At 48.1% G+C, this 21,086-nt stretch overlaps 1 protein-coding gene across 1 annotated transcript in view; it reads right to left on the bottom strand.

The window, feature by feature from the left end:
* The window catches only part of UXS1 (UDP-glucuronate decarboxylase 1), a 105,379-nt gene that overhangs the window by 9,188 nt on the left and 75,105 nt on the right, over positions 1-21,086 (bottom strand). The window contains exons 9-11 of the mRNA XM_012807944.2: positions 19,833-19,954; positions 9,005-9,124; positions 1,793-1,836 (exon numbers count right to left, since the gene is read on the bottom strand). Of these exons, the coding sequence (XP_012663398.1) occupies positions 1,793-1,836; positions 9,005-9,124; positions 19,833-19,954 (286 nt within the window). The remainder of the gene's footprint in view (positions 1-1,792; positions 1,837-9,004; positions 9,125-19,832; positions 19,955-21,086) is intronic.

The following is a 21,086-nucleotide window of genomic DNA, read 5'->3' as shown; positions in this document are numbered from 1 at the left end:
AAGCCTCATCATCTCCCCCTGAGTGGGGAGTAAAGAGCTGCAGCATCACAGAGAGGGCTTTCTAAGAGGGTGAACAGCTACTTTTCTAAAAAAACTACTGAAGCCTTCCTTCCAGGTTGGCCACTGGCGCAGGGAGTGATGGCACCTGGGTGTGTGAGCTGTGACTGTGAAGGCAGGCCTGGTCCTGTGGGCACGCTTTGATTTTGTCCTAGCTGGTATAACATATGGCACAGGCATCGCCAAATGCTCAAAATGGTTTAATTTCTAGCAAAAATAAAAATGTCTGAGGCTATTTTAAGTGAATTTTATACGCGACACCCTTGAATGCATGAGAACAGTGAGAAGAATAAGCTCTAGCTGGTTTCTCTCCTGCTGCACAAAGTCTCAGCAGGACTCCACGCGGTGTGGTGGCTGGAGAAGCTTGGAGGACCCGGGTGAGGTGGTGTAAGGCGAGCCCCTGCCACAGAAGAGGGTAGACTCCCTGGGGAAAGTGCACGCCTAGGGGCAGGTGAGGGAGGATGGGATGAAAACGGATTCATATGAAAGGACGGTTCTCAATACACAGAAGTCCGGCTAATTTGGTCCCCACACAGAAATGTGCCATGATAGTTTTCTCCAAGTACACGCTGCCTATGTCAAGTGCTTTGAAATCAACGCAGTCCTGAAGGAGGGGCAGCTGCCATTTCCTGTTAAACTACTTCTCAGAATGAGTTTGCTCACTGGGGCAGCAGGGCCGGCTATGCCCCAGCTCTGGGCGTTTTGCCCCACGTGGCAGGACACTAATGGGTGGGGAGGGAGAACACTGACTGACATGTTTGTTTACCTGCAGCATTCATTTGGACCAAATGTCAAAATCTGCAAGGACTTTCAGCAAACATCTATGGTGGTTGTGTTTACTTCTTTTCTTTCTTTTTTTTTTATTTTGTGAGCAGGTCTATTTTTCAAAAAGACTCCTGCCAAGACCCTCACCCAATCAGACAAAGACCTCTGAAAGGTGCTCCGGTTGAGGTGGGGCTGAGGGTGGTTGCCCAGACCTGCACTCTACAGCTATCACCTCACTACACCCATACAGCGCCCCTGGGATGGCGCCCAAAGCACCAGGGACAGCACTTCCCTATAAGCAGGCCTGGGGCATTTGAACTGATGAGTGAAAACATGTGGGTCCAAACTACAGAACTGGGTTTTACAATGACTCAGGATACCAGAAACTTTTGCAGAATTTACAGTGGCCACCTAATGGTGGAAGACACTTTGGTACGTGTAACTTCTAACATCCTAACTCTTCTCTCAGAATCCACACTGCATTATAAAATTAGTCACCAAGTGAACTGACCAGTGAAACAATTCCTAATTCTAAAGAATATATTTTTATTGGCATTTGACTCTAGCACAAAAGTCGATTTTAGGACACTATCTTATTTCATACCCTTCATAAGAACTTCTCAACCAACCCCAAGTGGTTTATACTCTAAGCCAAGTTTTAAATGATAGATTTTGCCCTTTGCATGTTTGTGGGATGCATAAAACCATCTCTTAAGCTGGCCTGCACAGAAACCACTTCACTCACAAAACGCTAGGTGGCAGTCAAAGACCAGCTCAGGAGTCACGAGAGTCACTAACTCAGAACACAGCCAGTTTTCCCATCAGAACATCTACTTTTAACCAACACACACTGTGAGAGTTGTGACAATGACTAACAGATACAGTAGACACTCTCTGCTGCACCAGACTCCCCCTGTCCGAGAGCACGGCTAAGGCTGAGTTTCCCATGGCTGGGGCAGGACGTTCTTACCTGACATACTGGAATGCCCTGGTCTGGGACCCAGATCCATATACCTGCAAAGAAATCAATAGTTAGGTCTCTTGAGAAAACCACCTCAACACTGGGAAGCTTTCTGTTAAATTCCAGGGGACAGAAATGACCTCAACACTGATCCCTGGAGGGGCAGGAACACCAACTCAAAGTGTCTCAAACCACATTTCCTACCCTCTGACTTCAAAATTGTGCCCCAAACAAGAGCAGATGGCAGAAATACTTAATGTGTGTGTGTAAACACTATTATCAAGTGTTTCCTCAAAAGACAGTCTCTGAAGGAATCAGTTTGAGTTAGAGTCTTACATGTCAGGCATTACCATTAGGATGTGGGGTCTCTGGTCTGTGCTCAGCCTGCCCATCGGAACAGCTGGGTGCTCAATCCACATCACCCCTAGACTCTGGGATGGAGTAAGTGTCTCCTAGTCCTTTTACAGTAAGCTCCCCAGATGATTGTAATGTGTGGCCAGGACCAAGATAGATAGCCCCTGAGAGATTCTGCAGGTGACACAGAGGTGGTGGGAGGGAAGGATAGTCACAAGCCCCCTTTGTGTCTGATGAGCAGTTGTTCCCACATCCCCATGCCCTGGCTGGCATTCTTTTCTCCTCCAGCTACTATGCTCTAGTCTACTTTCCCCCTGGCAGTGTCACTCATCGTTTAGGGACCAGCTCTGACACTACCTCCTTGGGAAGTTTTTTCCTCTGATTCCCCCCCTCCCACCCACATGGAGAGAATGAATTGCCCAGCCCTCTGACCACTCTTCATGCCAACTGCCTCTGACTGAGAGGTCCCAGGACAGGACTCACGTCCCACTTGTCTTGGCTCTCAGGGAGCCCAGCACACTAACTGGAACGATGCCCACACTGGATGGTCATGTGGTGAATGCCACAGATTACAGCCCTCTGAGGATGACGGGATGGAAGCAAAAGGTGAGCCTGTCACAGGAGACAATGGAGCCCCAGAGGTGGGGTCTGCCTGCTCCCGGGCAGCCAGGAAGAGGGACTGCCTCCCAGACAAGCCACATTATAATCACCCGGGGCCGCCTCCCACCAGCAGAGGAGTCTGTGGTCTGTATCTCTGCAGGCAACACCAGCACCCCCAGCCTCACTGGCCCCTCAGCATGACTTCCCAGGAGCCATCTTAACAGATCAGAGAAGGAAAGGGGAAGGCACAGGTGGGGAAGAAAGGCACACCTAACACCTTTTGGATGTTTTTAAAAAGCAGGCTATTGACTGAGCTCACGCCTGTAATCCCAGCACTTTGGGAGGCCGATGTAGGCAGATCGCCTGAGCTCACGAGTTCGAGACCAGCCTGAGCTAGACTAGGACCCCATCTCTAAAAACAGCTGGGATGCTGAGGCAAGAGAATTGCTTGAGCCCAAGAGTTAGAGGTTGCTGCCAGGGCACTCTACCGGGGGTGACAAAGTGAGACTCTGTCTCATAAATAAATAAATATTAAAACATAAAAAAGCAGGCTATTTTGTCATCTCAATAAGCAATCCCACACGCAACTTCTCCTTCTAGTTGGTTCTGTTCTCGGGGGAAGGCCTTCCACTGACAAAAGCAGGGAATACAGACCGTGGGGATTTGGGTCAAATCCTATTAAAGGGAAACTGAGGTCAGAAGGGAGTGGGGCTCTTAGCAGGAGACCACATGCCTCAATAGCACTGGGAAGCAGTCTTGGGCCTCACTGACATACCTGGGGAGGCAGGAAGGAGCCCTTGTCCTGACCCAGCAGGAGGACAGGTCCCTCAGTCCCCGCCTTGGAGCTCCCCCACGCAGGAGACCACCCCTCCCTAGTGCTGGAGGCATAGCTCTTGTTTGTTTACGACCTTATTTTAGAGATGAGGTCATGGAAGCTCAGAGCCCTGGGGTGACCTGCACTCAGTGGAGTGATACCCAACTTGGCTCCAAGTGCAGGATGCTTTTTCCCACCACATCCTCCGACTTCAGAACTGCCTGTAGTTTCTTCTGCAAGTACTGGGTTGTCAGAGGACAAGTCGCAGGGCTCTGCCAGGGCGGGACCTGGGGGCAGGTTCCCTGCACCACTCACCAGTCAGTCAGAGACACCTGACAAAAGGCAGGGGTCTGCAGGCGCATCTGGCCACATTCATGGAAAGCCCACCACCTGTGCAGAGCAGCACTGGTCTTCAACTAGTGGGCTGTGACAAAGAAGTGTTGCTTGGCCGAGGCCCCTGAGAGCTGTGATGTCTTCCCACGCATCCCCTTGCAGAGTGAGGCCCACAAGGGAGCACGTAGAGTCAGTTTTTGGTTCTACCCATTTGTGTAACCCCTAACTGTTGCAGGGAACAGGATTTGGGCGGCATCTGCTGGGTAAACCCTTTGGGGACAGGTCAGCTCTGGCATCCAGGGTGAGGAGTCTGATAATTGTGCCAAATTCCCACTAAATAAAAGGAACAAGGGATTTGTGATGAGGTCCTCGTTCAGCAGATGAGTGTCAGTTAATCCCAAAGGGAGGTTTAGAGCTGCTGGCCGGGAGGTCCAAAAACGCCCGAGATAACCTGAATATAGCAATTTTGTTACAGCACTGGGGAGGGAGTGCTCCAGCCTGAGCCAGGCTGTCTCAGCACGTGTCATGGGCACCTGTCTCTGCCTGACTCCACAGGGGAGACCCTCACTCAGCAGCCGAAGCAGAGGCCAACCCTCCCAGTATACCCCCACTGAGGGCCCCCTGTGGTCCATGTGGCAATGGCGTCTCGGGCAACAGTCCCCAGTCCAGGAGGAGGCTGCTTTGCTCAGGCTGCAGAGGAGCATGTGGACTCACCATGCACCCCAGGCCTTGCTGCTGACACAGTCGTAAAGGTTAGCTCCAGGGTGTACAACTGGCTGAGAGGATGTGTGAGTGGTGGCCTGGAATCGGCCTTCCCTGCATCCCTAGAGAGCCCTGTGTGACTTGTTTCTACAGTATATCATGTTCATCATCTATAATTTGGCTGAAATCAGCCTCCCCATGTCACTAGCACAGTATTTTATAACATGAGGATTACTCTGTGTGTGTTAAGTGTGAAAATGTAAAGGAGAAAAAAGGTGTGTGTGTGCAAGACAGATGATGCCGTGCAATTACCTCCCCTCCAAATAAATCTGTGCTCCCTGGGCTCTGGAATGCACCTGCAGTGCCCATGAACACCCCATGGCATGTCTAGGCCTCCACCTAGGTATGGCCCATAAGGATGGAGGCCTAACTCATTTACAGACCAGGTACATAGTGGGTCCCCAGCAGAAGCCAGGCTGAGAGCCACGCAGGGATGTGGTGCGGACGGGGAGCATCTGCAGAGCCCCGTCACGAGAGCCTCCTCCTCCTCCTCCTTACAAGAGACAGCATGGGATTCAGTCCCTCCAGCTTTGTTCCACAGAACGGGAGGAACTGATACAAGGAGTCTGCCAGGGCCTGGGGGCCTGTGGGCCTGTGGGCAGTCAAAGCTGCCTGGCCCTCACCAAGTTATCAGCGTGGGGGGAGAGCTCAGGTTGCAGGGAGCGAGCGCTTGGCACTATCCCAACCTGTGCCCTGTGTGTCTAAGGTATGACAAAGATGTGTTGCCTGGCCAAGGTTCCTGAACCTCCCCTGGGCTCATCCACATACTTCCTTATAAATCTGGTTTAGCAAGAATCCTGTTCAATCAGTTAAGCAATAAACCCCCACCTTCAACATCTGATGTGGTTCCTCAGTCCCCAGGAGATGTCTGTGGTCAGCAAGAATCCCCCGAGGGGGGTTTAGCCAGCACCCCCCTGACCTGACGTCTCCTCCTAGCCCCTTTCTGGGCACTGTCCCCACTCTGCTCCAGGCTGCACTCAGAGTTGAGTCCAGCCTGTCCCACACTGTACAGCCCACTGCAGCTGTCCCTATCCCTAGCGTGCTGATCCTGAACGGTCTTCCTCACACCGCACGTCAACAAGCACCATTACGTAACTGTTTCTTTATCAGATCCAATGGCTTCTCTCTACAAATGAAGGCGCAATGTCAGGATCACTTCAGATACCACAATATTGGTATAAAGGGTATCAATCATACCAGCTTTGAATTGGTCTTAGAAGTATGCAGGTCATTATGAAAGTTTTGAGATACACAAAAATCAAGAAATGTAAAATACACAGACATGAAATAACTGACCAAAATACAATCTGCCTCAAAACTTTCATCATGATCCCCATATGGCATCTCCAAAACTTCCTTTTGGAAAAACAGCAAGGCTTTTAAAATAACATAGACCTGGGTGCAACTCCCAATTCTGCCCCGTCTGAACTGCCAACTCAATGAAGCTGTTTTCTCATCTGTAAAGAGGAAGAAGTCACAGTGAGATGGCAAAGCGGAAAGAAACCGTCTTGCGAATGTCTATGTGTTAACTCAACTGTGAGCCAAAGCCTCTTCAGAAATAACCTGCTAAGCTAGCTCTGGCACACTCACCTATTTTCCAAACGTTCTAAACTGGGACTCAATCCTTTCTGGACTTCTACATGATTCAATTTAAAATACAGCTCTGCTGTGCGATGGACTTATTTAATCTGGCACAACACATTCCCTGAGTTCTTGTAACAGGTATCTGGGATGGAAGCGAGTAAGACGCTAAGACAGGCCTAAGAAGGATCTTTGCTGAAGGATAAAACAAAGGGCTGCTCCAAAAAGCAGCTAGGATGGAAGTGATGATATGGGCCCAACTTGAAAAGAGCAGTTCTCAACCACCTGCCCCAGAAGCTCTTTTGTCTCAGATATGACTTGTTGGAAATGAAGCAGAAAAGGAAAACAAAGGACGTGCCTCCCTCTTTCCCCTCCTTAAAGAACCAAGTGTTCTCAGGACGGGTTGGGCTGAGGCAGTCATGCCAGCCTCTCCCCCACACGTCTCTGCAGAACCATCTGACAACCAAGATGCGAGCTCTCAACTGGACAGACAAGATGAAAAGTTAGTGACTTCATCACATTCCTGCTGGGAAACAGAATTCTGTGTGACAAAAGGAAACAAAACACTCTGAAAAGCTTCCCTTGGGGCCCCTGCCTCCCGCCACCAGAAGGCGTCTGGAAGAGACTGAAGCGTGGCATGTTCTGGATTGACTGCAGTCATGGACGGCACCAGAGATCTTTCCCTTCTGTCTCTGGCACAGAAGCTTGCCTAGCGTGGAGACAGCACATGAGCTATTACCGTCTGCCGGGGCCAGCTGGGGGCTTGCTCTCCTGCCTAACACTGGGGGCCTCGCTACTGCCAAGGAGGCAATAAATCCGTAAGCTGTTTCTTGGAAGGCTTTTAATAGTTACTCTGCAAACAAAGCAGCTCTGATCTCCTGGTGTGAGGAACAGTGTCCCAGTGCAGTGGTTGAAAAGGGACCAGGACTGCTCCTAAGATGCAGAATTCTCAGCAAGCAGATAAACCCAGGGGTCCCAGGGAACAAGCCCCTCAGAACCCCAAGTAGTAGCGAGAGGGAACACAAAATAATAGTAATTTTTGCAACTTGCACTCAACATAAAGGAAAGCAGCCTCTATAAACCCAAATGTTAGTTCAATGAATACCAGTCTCATACTGTGTAAGTGCCTGGTGCTCTTCTGAGAGCTGCGGACATTGTTGCGGATGAAACAAAACTCCTGATTTCAAAGAGCTTACAAGCTGTCCTAGCAGGGATGGGTGGAGGGGGAACTAGTAACTTAGCTGGTGACAAGTACAATGAAAACAATAAGGTGTTATTGCTAACTGATATGGTACCATGATATAGAGAAGCATCCAGAAGCCTTCCCTAACAAAATGCTGAATGATTAGGGAGGACACCTGTAGGAAAAGCCAAGTGCCCCATGATCCCAAGGAAGGTTGGGGCCAGCAGCCGAGAGTACCTCAAAGCACCCGCTCCTTGAGACGGGGCTTCTGAGTTCTCTGTCGGGCTCCTTCTGGCTGCTAGGCTCAGAGTACACAGGACAGGGAGAATGAGAGTGGTTCAGAGGCTATGGCAATACACTGGGCAGTGTAGACCAGACTGGAGTTTGGATCTTTGCAGAGTGAAGTCATTAGGGTGTGCTGGGGGTCTGACATGTGGTGAGGAAGGAGACAGACCAGCGTGGCCACAGAGCCTCTGTCAAAGGGAACAGAGACACCATTTATGGAGCAGAAGAGGTGGGAGAGCTGGCTTGGGCTATAGAGATCTCAGAACTCAGGTCCGGACCCATTATAGGTACAGTGCACCCAACCTGGGGAATCCATCTCATCTTAGAATAGGCCACGTTTCTGTTTGCACTGGAAGTGGAATAGCTAACACAGAAAAGGCCTCAGAATTTTATCTGCCCTCTGTACCTCAGTCACCTGAAAAATGAGGCAGGATAATGTTACCTGCACCCCACAGATTTGCTGTGGGCACTTAGAGTTAATAGATCACAGGACAGAGAACAGTAAACTGACGCAGTCAGTCAATGGATGGATACCTATGTGCCATATACACAGAGCTTACTCCCCGGCCCAGGAATACACTCAGCTGATTATAATTTCTGCAGAGTAGTTTGCTTATCAGTTGAATGATCTGCTCAAGTGACAAGACGATTATCAGCTCTGAATTCCCACCAAACACCACGCTGTAAAAAGCTCTGAAAGAGAGTCAAGAAACCAAGGTAGGCGACCAGGAAGAGAAATGGAAAAGGCCAGAGGAAAGAGATGGAGGAGGAGACAAGACCAGCCAGTGAGGACACAGAAAACCTAAGACACCCGACAAGACCCTCTGTGCACAGGCCCAGGCTGCTCCTCCCCAGGGAGGTAGAAGGGGCCATGGGGACAGGCGTGGAAGGAGCAGCCCACCCTGACTACAGATGGCATCCCTGGGTACCCAGCAGCTGGCATCAACTTGGACATCCAGCCTTGACAATGCTTCTCAGCCATTGGAGGGATACTACTTGGTGGCTACAGCCAGCAGGCTAAAAAAAATGTCAGAAAAGGTTTTCACCAGCCTGTGGTGCAGGTAGGCAGACCTGGAGGTAGTGTGGACAAGGCCTGCAGCCATGGAACTCAATGCCAGGGGGGTCAAAACCACCATTCTCACCTGGGCTCTGTCCACGCACATTCCCTCCCTATCACGGAGGGCAGGGGGGATATACCTAATACTACATATCAACCCCAGCAATGTCACTGCCTGAATCCAGATGCACCCATCCCTCCCCGGTGGATGCCAATGCCAGCCCTGTACCTCCCCCTCTCCATGCCACCTACCGTGAGTGGCTCTCCCTGCAGCGCCTGCAGGATGAAGTTGCTGACCACCCGCCCATCGTTCATGTGCATGCGCGGCCCAAAGGTGTTGAAGATTCTGGCCACCCGCACTTCCACGCCTTCCTGGAACAGAGAGAAGAGGACGTCAGACAGGCTTCCAAATCCTGCACGAAAAGCCTGTCAGAAAACATTCTGTTTTTCATTCCAAAATGAAATGGCTTTTTTGTTCTGATTCTATAGTGTGCTCATTATAAGACAATTTGGAGACTCAGAGTTACACCAAAGTAGTCAAGGCTATCCCAGATCTCGCCAACAAAGGGCCACCAGCACTAACACTGAAGGTAAGACGGCACAAGGGGCCCAATAAATAGATATCTTGCCAAATGGGATCATGCTATGAATAGTCTCTGGTGATCTTTTTCATGTGATATATTGTACAAATTTATCATGATAGAGATTTACATGTCAATGAATTATTTTGATACCTAAGAAGAAAAAAAGGAAGTTTTTTCTCTTGGGGAAAAGGGACATGCAAATGTTCTTAAAAAGCTACCAGGAACCTACACTCCCAATCTGTTCCACAGAAAGGTTACTCTGTTACAGTGAACAACTAAATGCAACTTAGTAAAGATACAAACTGACGCTTTGAAAATGGTTGCTTCTATGTTCATTTTCACGTCCATGTTCATTTTCTTCTGTCATTTTTTTACTGTTTCTACTTTTACTACAATAAACATATTAATTTTGTAATCTGGAAAAGTGTATTTTCGAATATGCAATCAGCAAAGTTTATTTTTTAAACTGCAAAGGTCTTCTATATAAAAGATCCTGTTTAACTATTAATTTCACAGACTGCTTTGTCACGAATGAAAAGGTTAAATATTTTTACTCACAAATTCTGACTTAGCAGCTTTCACAGCATGTGTGTTCCTAACATTTGCTCTGTTGCACTGCCAGTGTGCATCTTCTGGGCACCTGAGAGGGGCAGTCTGGGCGTGAGAACCTCAGCTCCTGCTTCCCGCTGCCTCCCGGTGCCTACAGCACCCCCGTGGGCTCCTCAGGACTGCTGCTGAGTCCTGGCTGTAGCTCAGGGGAGAGCAGCAGCAACACAGGCCCAGCACCACTGTTCTCAAACAGTTCTTTTCTAACTCTACCAGCTCAGCGCTGGCTCAGGCTGGGAATCTAATGGACTCTGAGCCAGTGAGGCGTAACACAGTCTCCATCTGTGCAGCAAGTGAAAGGGGATGAGCCAGGCAGTTTGTATGTGTGCAGTGATGTGAGGCAGGTGGGAAAGCGTGGCTCTCGCACAGAGTCAACTTTTAGAAGCCCGGGTACTTTCCTTGTGCTGACTCCTCCAGGCCCCAGTAACACACTACCATGCGTTCACAGGAGCTATTCAGACAGGACAAAAATATGAGCTATGAGTCTAAGTCCAGGAATAAATCAACCCTTTTCTCTACTGAACTAACTGGAGTGCACTAAAAAGGGTTAGGGAGTGGGGAGGCAGAGGTATTGTTCTCAACAGAAAATATCCATTTGCATTTAATAAGATGAAGGAAGAACCAGAAGTGAATGAATAAGGCTTTATTCTAGGAAGAGCCTGGAAAAACCTCAGCCAACTTACAATAATTAAACCAATGTGCCTGGCAGGGGAAGAGCTCAATGGGTTATGCAAAGTTTGCAACAAATCAAATGATTTTATCCTTTCAATCTTGCTTTTCCTCAAAACAATGTTCCAGGACCCAGTCTCATTAAGAGCTGGGCTCTGCAGACATCAACTAGTCGACATGTGAATAGGCTGGCGAATCTTGATTTTTCTACTCTGTACTAGACCAGGACCGACAAGATGAGCTTAAGCCTAAACCCTTTAAATGAAATAAACTTAAACCCAAGGTCTATTGCAGCTAAGACCTGCTCTTCTCTTGGACGGCATCTTCTGGCATGTGTGTGGCAATCCATCTCTTTCTAGGTAGCATCAGAAAACCCTTTGCCTTCACACAAAGGTGACCCCTGTTCAACATGTACAGTTTGCTAGCCCCTGATACTCATCTCCTCTGACCTCAAGGTGGGACAGTCAGCAGTGCTGGTGTTGGCACAGCCACTATGGTAGCAGCTTGGTCGAGCCCATGTGCATGGCTTGGGGGAAGATCTAATTATTTCTCAGCTCAGCTGAGAGGAGAGGTCCAGTATCTGACCTATAGCCACCTTCCCAGGAAGGGAAGAGCCAGGTGAAAAACCCAGGAGTTTATGCCAGGCCCCCAAGTCTCATTTGAGGGACAGCCTACCTCTGAAGGCCTGACAAGCAAACACACCGTGAACTCCTGACTCTCAGGCAACACCCCATCTGCCAGTGGCTGAGTCCTGCCGACCATCACACTGGTGCATCTGAGTTTCCATCATGGCGAGACACAGGGTCTCGGCACATACAAAGCCATCATTCAGAAAACTAACTGCCCACTCATTCTGGGTTTCACTCTGCGCTCTGTGGTTTTGTCCTTGTGGTGAACCATGAATCATACAGGACTCCAAGCATCAGGAGGGACAAGGACAAGTCCTGCAAGTCTGAGTTACACCAACATAAACTTCAAAGAGACACTCAGAGCCCCACGTGGGAGGGCTGCAAGGATACTCAGGCTGGTTTATACCAACATAATGAGCACATGCCCACACTGCACCAGCCAGCTCTGGGCATGGGGGCTGGGCTGGAATACCTGGAAGGCCTTGTCTCCTCCCGGCACTCACTGGCCACGTTTTCCTGGGGAAGCCACTCCATTTCTAAGACTTATGATGCTAATCTTAGACGAGGGACACAATAATATCCATTCTACCTAGGTCACGGGGATTAAAAGAAAACATGGTAAATTTATTTGAAAACTGTTATCATCTACCTCCAAGTGATGTTCCTGAACCCAGTACCTGCCTTTGACCTTTGTCCTGCTCCCTTGATCGCACCAATTTATTGGGAAGGACCAGTGACCATGTGTGGAACAGACACTGCCACAGGCTGCTCTAACTGCAAGAGGCAGACTGGGGCTCCAGGAGGGCTTTGGGAATAGGGACTACGGCCCCACAGGGTGGGCTGGCATCAGACACCTCTCACCTCATTTGTAGTAGCTGAGAGGGAAGGGGCTGGGTCTGCAGATCCTGAGACACGGAGCTGATTATAGGTGTGCTTGGGCTGACCAGCAAGAGACAACCCAGGAGGCAGAGAGAAGAGACAGGGATTCCTCCCAACCCAAATACCTGGGAGGCCAGAAATGCTACCAACAGGGATTAAATGGGTTATCCCTCAAAATCTGCTTTAAAATGCAGTCATTCCTCAGAGAGTGTGGCTGTTCCTTAAATAAGGTCGTTTTGTTATAATGTCGATGAGGGAAAAAAATCGATTCTGGCAGGACCACTGTCAGAGTCTGCATGTTCTCCATGTCTGCATGGTTTTCTCCAGATGTTCCAGCTTTCCCCACAGCCCAAGGATGTGCATGTGAAGTGAACTGATGTGTCTACACTGTCCCAGTCCGAGTGAGCAAGTGAGTGTGGGTGAGCATGTGAGTACCCTGTGATGGGATGGCTCCAGTGCAAGGCTAGTCCCCGCTGTGCATGCTGAGCTGCTAGACAGGCTTCAGCCACCTGTGACCCTCAACTGTATAAGCAGGCCAGGTGGCGTGGCTCACGCCTATAATCCTAGCACTCAGGGAAACTGAGGTGGGAGGACCTCTTGAGCTCTAGGAGTTCAAGACCAGCCTGAGCAATAACACCTTATCTCTACCCAAAATACCCAAATAGAAAAAAATGAGCTGGGAGTTAGGGTGGGTACCTGTAGTGAGGTGAGAAAAGTAAAAAGCAATTCAAGAGAGTCTGTCCTGGCCACCCTATGTAGGCCTCAGCCAAGCCGCAGGCGTTTCCGTTGTCTGCATGTTTCTCCCCTGACATACTCGGGGCCTAGATTGTAATCTATGATGTTGTGTCTCATTCTTTATTTTATGACCCTCACTCTCTGTCTTATGACCCTCACGTGCACTCCCACCCTGAAAGGTGGATAAAAGAGAGGCAAGAGATTGAGTCAGGGGGCTCGGTTTTGGGAGACACGCTGGTGTTCCGAGTACCCCCGGCCGAATAAACCTGCTTACTCTAATCAACTGGTGCCTGGAGTCTTCTGTCTGCGTCAGTTTCCTGCTACAGTAGTCCCGATTACTCAGATGGCTGAGGCAGGAGGCTCTCTTGAGCCCAGGATTTTGAGGTTGCTGTGAGCTAGGCTGACACCGTGATGCTCTAGCCTGGACAACAGAGTGAGATGGAAAACTGGGTTTTTTTTAGAAGTTTGGTGATGTTTTGGGGAATCTAACTCTTGTCATCAATTAGCTGATGGCAAAATTGGTTTTGCTGCTATGTCCTTTGTGAGTTGAGTGAGTATGTACTGTATTGTTGCCACTGAACATTGCAGTGTGATTATTCACTTGTAGAGAGCGGGCTGTGAGACCGCACAGCCCTCACGGCCCGGGGAACATTCAGAGAATAAACCCCCAACTGCTTCTGCATTCCCGAAACAGCCATTTTCCTTTCTTCATGCTCCCTCTGCCAGAAGTCAGGTAGTCCTCTCTTTCTATAGTCATATGCCGAGACCCTTGAGATCTCTCCCTTCTCCTTGTCATATGCGAACAAAGTTAAGGAGTAACCACTAAGTCACACAGTTCTTTCTTCCTTTTGTCAACTATGCCGAGATCCTTGTCCTTCTTACTTCTTGCCATATGTTAATGAAGTTGAGCAGAAACCATTAACAAGACGGTTTGTCTTTGTTAAAATCATTTACATTTTCTTATTGTACTGTAAGACCCAAACTATGTCTTTTGTTTATGCTACTTTCTCATTTTCTCTATGTTACTTCCCCTGGACAACCCTGTACAGATACTATAAGATAAAGCTGATTTTGTGCTTTGGGACCGGCTAGCAACAGCTCAGTCAGTCCTCCTGGCCCCATCCTTTGTTGCCGTGTCTTCTCTTATGCTGTATTTTCCTCATTCCCCACCAATTCCACTCTGGTTCGTGACATTCACTGACAGGAGGCGCTAGAGAGCGGGACAGAGTCCTGTAGAGTGGGAGCGGGTGCTGACCAGAAGGGAACTTCACCACACTGCTGCACGGGCACCTGTCTGGGAGGAGGTGCCTGGCGCATATCTACCTGCAGGGATTGGGCTGGAGAAATAATAAGAAATGCTCCCAGGAACAGCTGCCTTCTCTGATGCTTCCTGAGTCTTTCTCGTGGCCCAGGAGATGTACACACAGGATCCCAAAGCAACAGGGTCAGGGTGGAGGGCTGAACCACTGGCTCCATAGGGCCTCTCACTGCTGCAACAAGATGAGTTCTTATCCCTCCCTACCTGGGGATACAGCCAGGACCACTGCAGAATGCAAAACCTACTCTTCTAGCAACAGGAGGGAGCCACTCCTGGTCAGGGCATGGGTGTGTCTTCCTTAACAGCCCTGACTCAACATTAAGGACGTGGCCACCTTCCTGATGGCTGCTCTGCAGCAGGCCTGGCAGACCCTCTCTGAAAGGCCAGGAATTACTCTGCTGAGGTCTAGCTGGGGCAAGGTATGTGGCCAGAGGCATCTATCTAGTGAACCACAGGATTGGGAAGCATAGTCAGGACCCCTGCGGTGTGAATCTTACTCTTCAAACACTGGGCTTGTTTTGGCTGCTTGATTTTTCTTTTCAACTCAAATATAGTGCACATACCAACTCTTTTAAGTTCTCATAAAAATTACTGATGACAAGAAATAAAATAGAACCCTACCTTCAAGGCCACTGCCCTAGATGATCTCCCAGCTGAGTTCCCTTTCTTTCCACTCTGCTGTTCAGTCCAGTGATTTATGAATGGTGGCCTGTTTTGCAGATCTGACCCAGTGGGTGGGCCACAGCCTCAAGGGGACAGCAAACTCAAAGGCACACTAAGCACTGACCACAGCTGCCCAGGCAAGTTCCGCACATTTATAAAACCACTGTGCCCAGATACACTGAAGTGGTAATTTAATTCCTCTCTGACAAGTTCAAACTACTCCTAAAAGAGGCTCTGCCTTTTGATCCCAACTTCCATCTCATTCCACCCATGGAAAAAAATCTCAAGGGAGTTTCTCTCTGAAAGGGATGTGGAGTATATTAAGTGCTTTTCTGCAAAATCAAATTCTATTTTGAAAACATTAGGATATTTCATTGATGAAAAGAAACTCAAGAGAGAATCCTTGTGAAAAGGGACATTTTTTAAATAAAATGGTTATTCATGCCTTTATTTATCTTGTTCATATTTGCAATCCTTATATATTGTTTATTCAGAGTAAGACGCACCCACATACCCTATAGCTAGCATCCTTAAATTACGGCCCATGGGCCACATGTGGCCCGCCGAGGACATTTATCTGGCCTGCCAGGTGTTTTTGCTGCCGCTGCCTGTCCTGTTTAGCAGTTAACTCATCCCGGGGCCCGCAGTCCGGCCCTCCAATGGTCTGAGGTTGGAGTGAACTGGCCTCCTGTGTAAAAAGTTTGAGGACCCCTGCCCTATAGGGTCTTGACATAAAATGACAATTTATACTTAAGAGAGGATGAGTCATTATGCATAAAAAATAAAAAATTTAAGTCATTACAATAATAAATTAAATATATGCCGAAGGCACCCTATTCTACCTGGCTCATCCTTCTTTCTAGTCTTCTTTTTTTTTTCCCATTTGTCTCCAAACAGCAAAAATCCTAACAATCAAAGTTTTCAATTTTTACCTAAAATTTACTATCTTAAAAGGCAGAACTACAAATTGGGCTCGGTGCCTGTGGCTCAAGTGGCTAAGGCGCCAGCCACATACACCTGAGCTGGCGGGTTCAAATCCACCCTGGGCCCACCAAACAACAATGATGGCTGCAACCAAAAAATAGCCAGGCATTGTGGTGGGCGCCTGTAGTCCCAGCTACTTGGAAGGAGGAGGCAAGAGAATTGCTTGAGCCCAGGAGTTGGAGGTTGTGGTGAGCTATTGATGCGAGGGCAAAAGCTTGAGGTTCTGTTTCAAAAAAAAAAAAACAACACACACAAAACAATTGGAGATGTCACAGTGAGGTGCGAGGGGGCTGCAGGGATGGGGTGAGGTTGAACAGACGGCCCTGATGGGGCAAAGCAGGCTCCTTTGCGACACCTGCTTCAGGTGTGTAGGGCAGTCCATAAATAACATGTTACCTCCAAGATGGACAGTGCTCGGTACACATGCAGGATTACAGAGGCTGATGTGAAAAGAAACAAGAAGCAACCAAGTCACAGCCCCCCAAAACCAGTCACTTTGAAGCCTGTGCCCCAAAGATGTCAGTACTTTGCCCAGACAAGGCCACATCCAGATGTAAGCCCAGAGTGGCAAGGAGGCGCTGGACCCACTGTGCTGGCAGCTCATGTGGAATCCCAAGTAGAAGATTCTCAAGGTCTTCCACGTTTAACATCCATCACATCTTCCCACGGTGTTACCTCCCTCTTATGTTGTCTCTAGATGGGAATATGGGTGACAGTTTTTCTCCTTTCTTGCTTATCCATGTTTTCTTATTTTTCTATACCTGGTGAAATATCCTGCCACAACAGGAACACAGACATGTCTTGACTCTGTGCTGTCTACTCTCATGGGGGAAGGGGAAAGGCTCCATTTCCCTGTTTTCTCAGCACTGATTCAGATGGAAAGGGGGACAGTGCTTAGGCACCAGTCTTAGAGCCCAGTACAGATGACAGGGATGAGCGGTCCGGGCTTTGCAAGCATCTCAGAACTCCAGCCAGGACTCAGTGAACTCCTTGCAGGCCCACTGCTCTGGACCAATTGTTCCCTCCTCATCAGGAAGCCATAACCTCCACTGTCTTCCCTATAGCCACCAGAACAACACCGGACTTTGGCCCCCTTAAAGTCAAAGATGCAGTCACTCCCTGACCTAATGACCACACAGTGGGAACAAAGAGCCTCTACATCACATGCATTCCCATGCCCCACATGCCACCAGAGGCTTCCTTGGTGTTATCTCCAGAATGACACCTTGGGCCACACTCCCCCAGGCCAGTGTGAGCCCTCAGCAGGTGTGCTGAAGCCTCTGGGCTCTGATGTCACCAAAGACTACTCAGTACTGTCCATCAGCCAAGACCCCAAGTTCTGTGGCCTCCTTCCCAGACAGAGCTGAGCCTGTCTCCCATGTGGTAGTTCTCAAGCCTGTTCTTTGTGAAGTAACCAGATTTTGTTCCCACAAGTGGAACTCACAGGGCCCTGGTGAGATTACACAATGAACTTGGCCACACAAGGAAGTCTTGTGTTCAGTCCACAATTGTCTGTGTGGCCTCCTATGTGAGGCACGTGCCTGATGACTCCACAGAAGGGCTATCACAGGCACCTCCTCACGGGAACCACTGCGCTGGGCAGGGACAGCCTCCTGAGACTGGGGTTCTTGTCACATACACTCAGCCTTGGGCACAGGGGGCCAGCTGGCCACAAGGGGCTTCTAGCAGACACATTATTTTGTGGGTTTCAGGACAATGCCACTCCTACTGTTAGGTTCTTGTGACCTTTGTGAACAGAAATTTAAATGCTGAAATTTCAGAGTTATATAGGTGCTACTTTCCGGAGTCCCTCGGGGCACAGATGACATGGAGAGATCCCATGTGGCATGTGTGTGAAATGCAGACCCTAGCTAGATTCCAGGGGCCTAGAACAGCGCCTGACACACAGCCAGTGCTCAAATGCTGGCTCTACTACTACTAAATATTATAATTATCATGAGTACATAGGTAAGATAGCATGTACACTCTTAAAAAATTATCAACTAAAACTACGATTGTTAAATATGAACTCAAAGTTCAATAAAAATGTCCCATTTGCCTACCAGCTTTACTTATATAAAAATTCACAATGGTTAAGAAATACAACCACAGGGCTGAAAGCTATGGAAAATAGTTGAGAATTGTATTACTTCTGAAACTTATTACACAACAAAGGGCAATCATTGGCTCTCTCACACTATTTGGGGTGTTCAACCTTTTGGGTTCTCTGTCTCACATTTTGTCTTGGGCCACACATGAAATATACAGACACTAACAAAAGCTGATAAACAAACAAACAAAAAAAAGGGTCCATGTATAATTTTCACAATATTGGTCACAGTCCTCACGTAATCTGCACGCGGTTCCTGGGCTGCGGGCTGGACGCTCCTTTGGTAATTCATGTAAGAATTCATGTACAACAGATGTTGCACTGTTTGAGAGATCATCTTAAACTTTTGAGTCACGCTATCCTGGACCCCCAAATGATAAAAGTATGTTCTTACTAAAATTAACACTTCCTAGAATAAATAAAAACCAATGGCCCAAAATAGCTTAGAAATCAATTAATTAGTTCTGCTTCTGGCTGAGAAACAAAGCAGAAAGGTTTAAACATCTGCAACATACCAAGTTATTTTATGGATCTTCGATGTTGGTATTTCATTAAATATATAATGAAAAAGCCAGCCCCTGACAACTCCTCCCACTCTCCCACACGCCTGCCTTGCTGCTGTCTGTAGCACCATGGAGACAGCAGGTGCTCAAAGTCCAACCAGCACGGGTCAGGAACAGGGGATGTAAGCCCGGCTGCTGGCTCTCCTGTGACTCCCTGGATCCTGGCACCTGAATGCTGCTGTCCCTCCCATAAAGCACACAGCAACCAATGCCCTGAGCTCGCCTGCTGCTGGATCCCAGGGACAGACACCACAGCTGCCCACAGCCTGCCCCAGAAACAGCGTGTCCATGTGTATTTACCTGCATGTCCCACTTTGCTGAGGGTGTTTTCCTGAGGATCTGAGAGGGCAGACCCAAGTCCAAGGACACACTCACTGAAAAGACAGGTGGAGTATCCCGAGCCCTTACTTGAGCTCTCAGAGTCCCTCTCTTCATAGCCCTGAGGTGGCAGGGCAGGTGTGAGGAACTCCGTGACTGAAAGGCAGGTTATGTCTCCAAATCACATGGCAGCAGAACAGGTATGGTAACCTGGGCCTCTTGGGCTGTGAGCCATTCCTGCTAAAATATGTCTGACCAAATCTGAAATAAGAAATATTCTTGGGGCCAATATCACACTCAGGCCTCTAATCCCAGTACTTTGGGAGGCGGAGGCAGGAGGATTGCTTGAGGCCAGGAGTTGAAGACTAGCCTGGCCAAAATAGCAAGACTGTCTCTCAAAAAAAACAAACAAACAAATGAAAAATCAGAATTAGTTGGACATGATGGTGTTTTGCAGCCCAGGAATTCAAGGTTATAGTGAGGTATAAAGACACCACTGCACTCCAGCCTGTGCTACAAAGTAAGACCCTAATTCTAAAGAGAAAAAAAGAAAAAAATATTCTTGGCAAAAGCATCCCAGCCCAACCATGAATAATGAAAAAAGTATGAAATAACAGTAAATAAATGTAAGTAATAATTCCTAAGGAGGACAAATTACAACAATAATGAATCCATCTTTATACTTTAATAGATGGAAAAGGAAAGAAAAAAATATTCACTGACTTAGAGATTTCATGAGCAAAGAGGCACTAATTAGATGGTGGTGGGTGATTTGGCAATAAAGAAGCATTCAGTTCATAGTCACACAGCATCATTCCAAACCTCCTGATTCATCTCTAGTCATTTCTAAAATAAGGCGACACATGGGAAAGCTGTCGATAATACCATTAATTTCTAATAGTGGGAAACCAGGCTTGCCCAGGAAAAATTAACCATGGCATTAATTCCTTCACAGCACTTTATATCTGATGTGAGGGCGCTCTGCCTGTCCAAACCACAGGCCCCAGAACCTGGCGAAATACCTGCTTCATGTAGGAATAGCACATGGTCTCTGCAACGCGTTTGCCTTCATCGTAGCAGGCCCGGGGCCCTATGGGATTCACGTGGCCCCAGTAATCTTCACTTTGAGGGTGGACTTCAGGATCTAAGGATGGGGGGGAAATGAGACTGTTTTCATCTTTTTCTTTTTTTCCAGCTTATATGCATTCTGAATAATGTATAGTTATGATGATGCAAAAGGGACCCCGGTGAAGACCAGGTAACGCGTACAGATGGAAACACATGAAAGAGGCTAACTGCAGGCTCTTAGTCCATTCTCTAAGTTCTAGTGAGCTATATGACTTGGTTTATTATCAAAATCTATAATCAATGTAAAATATGTATTTACCAAAAAAATTTATAAACACAACATCTCTGTAGAACACGACGACTTGCACAGGTGCCATCAACCAGAACAAACTGGACACCCAAGATGAGACAACCTGGAGGCTCCCAGCAGGGAGGGAGACACATGTCCCTTGGCAAATGGCTGCCTGTCCCTCCAGCACACATACCTCCCACTTATCCCTCCCACTTCTCGTTTCCCTCATGTATGAATCAATCAACCTTTTAGACACAGCAGGGGAACAGACTAAAGAAATCAAGTAGCAAATTCTTTTTTTAACAGAAGTATATTTCTGGAATGTGAATTAACATCTAATTTATCTAGTATGCCAAGGATTTTTATACATCCTCTGATTACAATCATGATATAAAATGTATACATCTTTGCCAAGAAATCTTAACAAAAGTTACAGGGGCTCCATGCTATATGAACTTGCAACCTGCTAATCTCACACCTGAAGTCTGAGTTGGGCCTGCGCAGCACAGGGGCAGGAACGCACGCACCCCTGATCTGTGTGCCTGCTCACTGGCGCCCCCAGGAGAGCAGCACAGCTTCTGCAGCACTGTGGGGTCACGGTGCACTTAGCAAGGTCTCTGCATCTGCCACTGGGGCTTAAAATCCCCTTAAGGAGGGCAGAGTTTTCACTGTCCAATGAGAGAAAAAGTCTAAGGAAAATCCTCTGTGAGAAAAGAAAACCAATGACTTCGATTCAGAGAGGCACCACCTGATTAACTTCAGAGCTTTACTGTGAATTTTTGACAAGAGCTGGGCAAACTAGACCTGGAAAGAGCTGCTCATAAATTTGGTAATGAATAAAGAGAAGAAGGCTTGGCGTGCCATCTGCCGCCAGGCTGGCAGCATCTGCACTGAAATGTCCAGGACGCCAGACCTT

The sequence above is a fragment of the Otolemur garnettii genome, unplaced genomic scaffold, assembly GCF_000181295.1.
Source record: "Otolemur garnettii isolate 467f Iridium unplaced genomic scaffold, OtoGar3 scaffold00079, whole genome shotgun sequence".
Taxonomy (NCBI): Eukaryota; Metazoa; Chordata; class Mammalia; order Primates; family Galagidae; genus Otolemur; species Otolemur garnettii.
The sequence above is the reverse complement of the archived record's forward strand: the minus strand, read 5'-3'. Positions and strand labels throughout refer to the sequence as shown.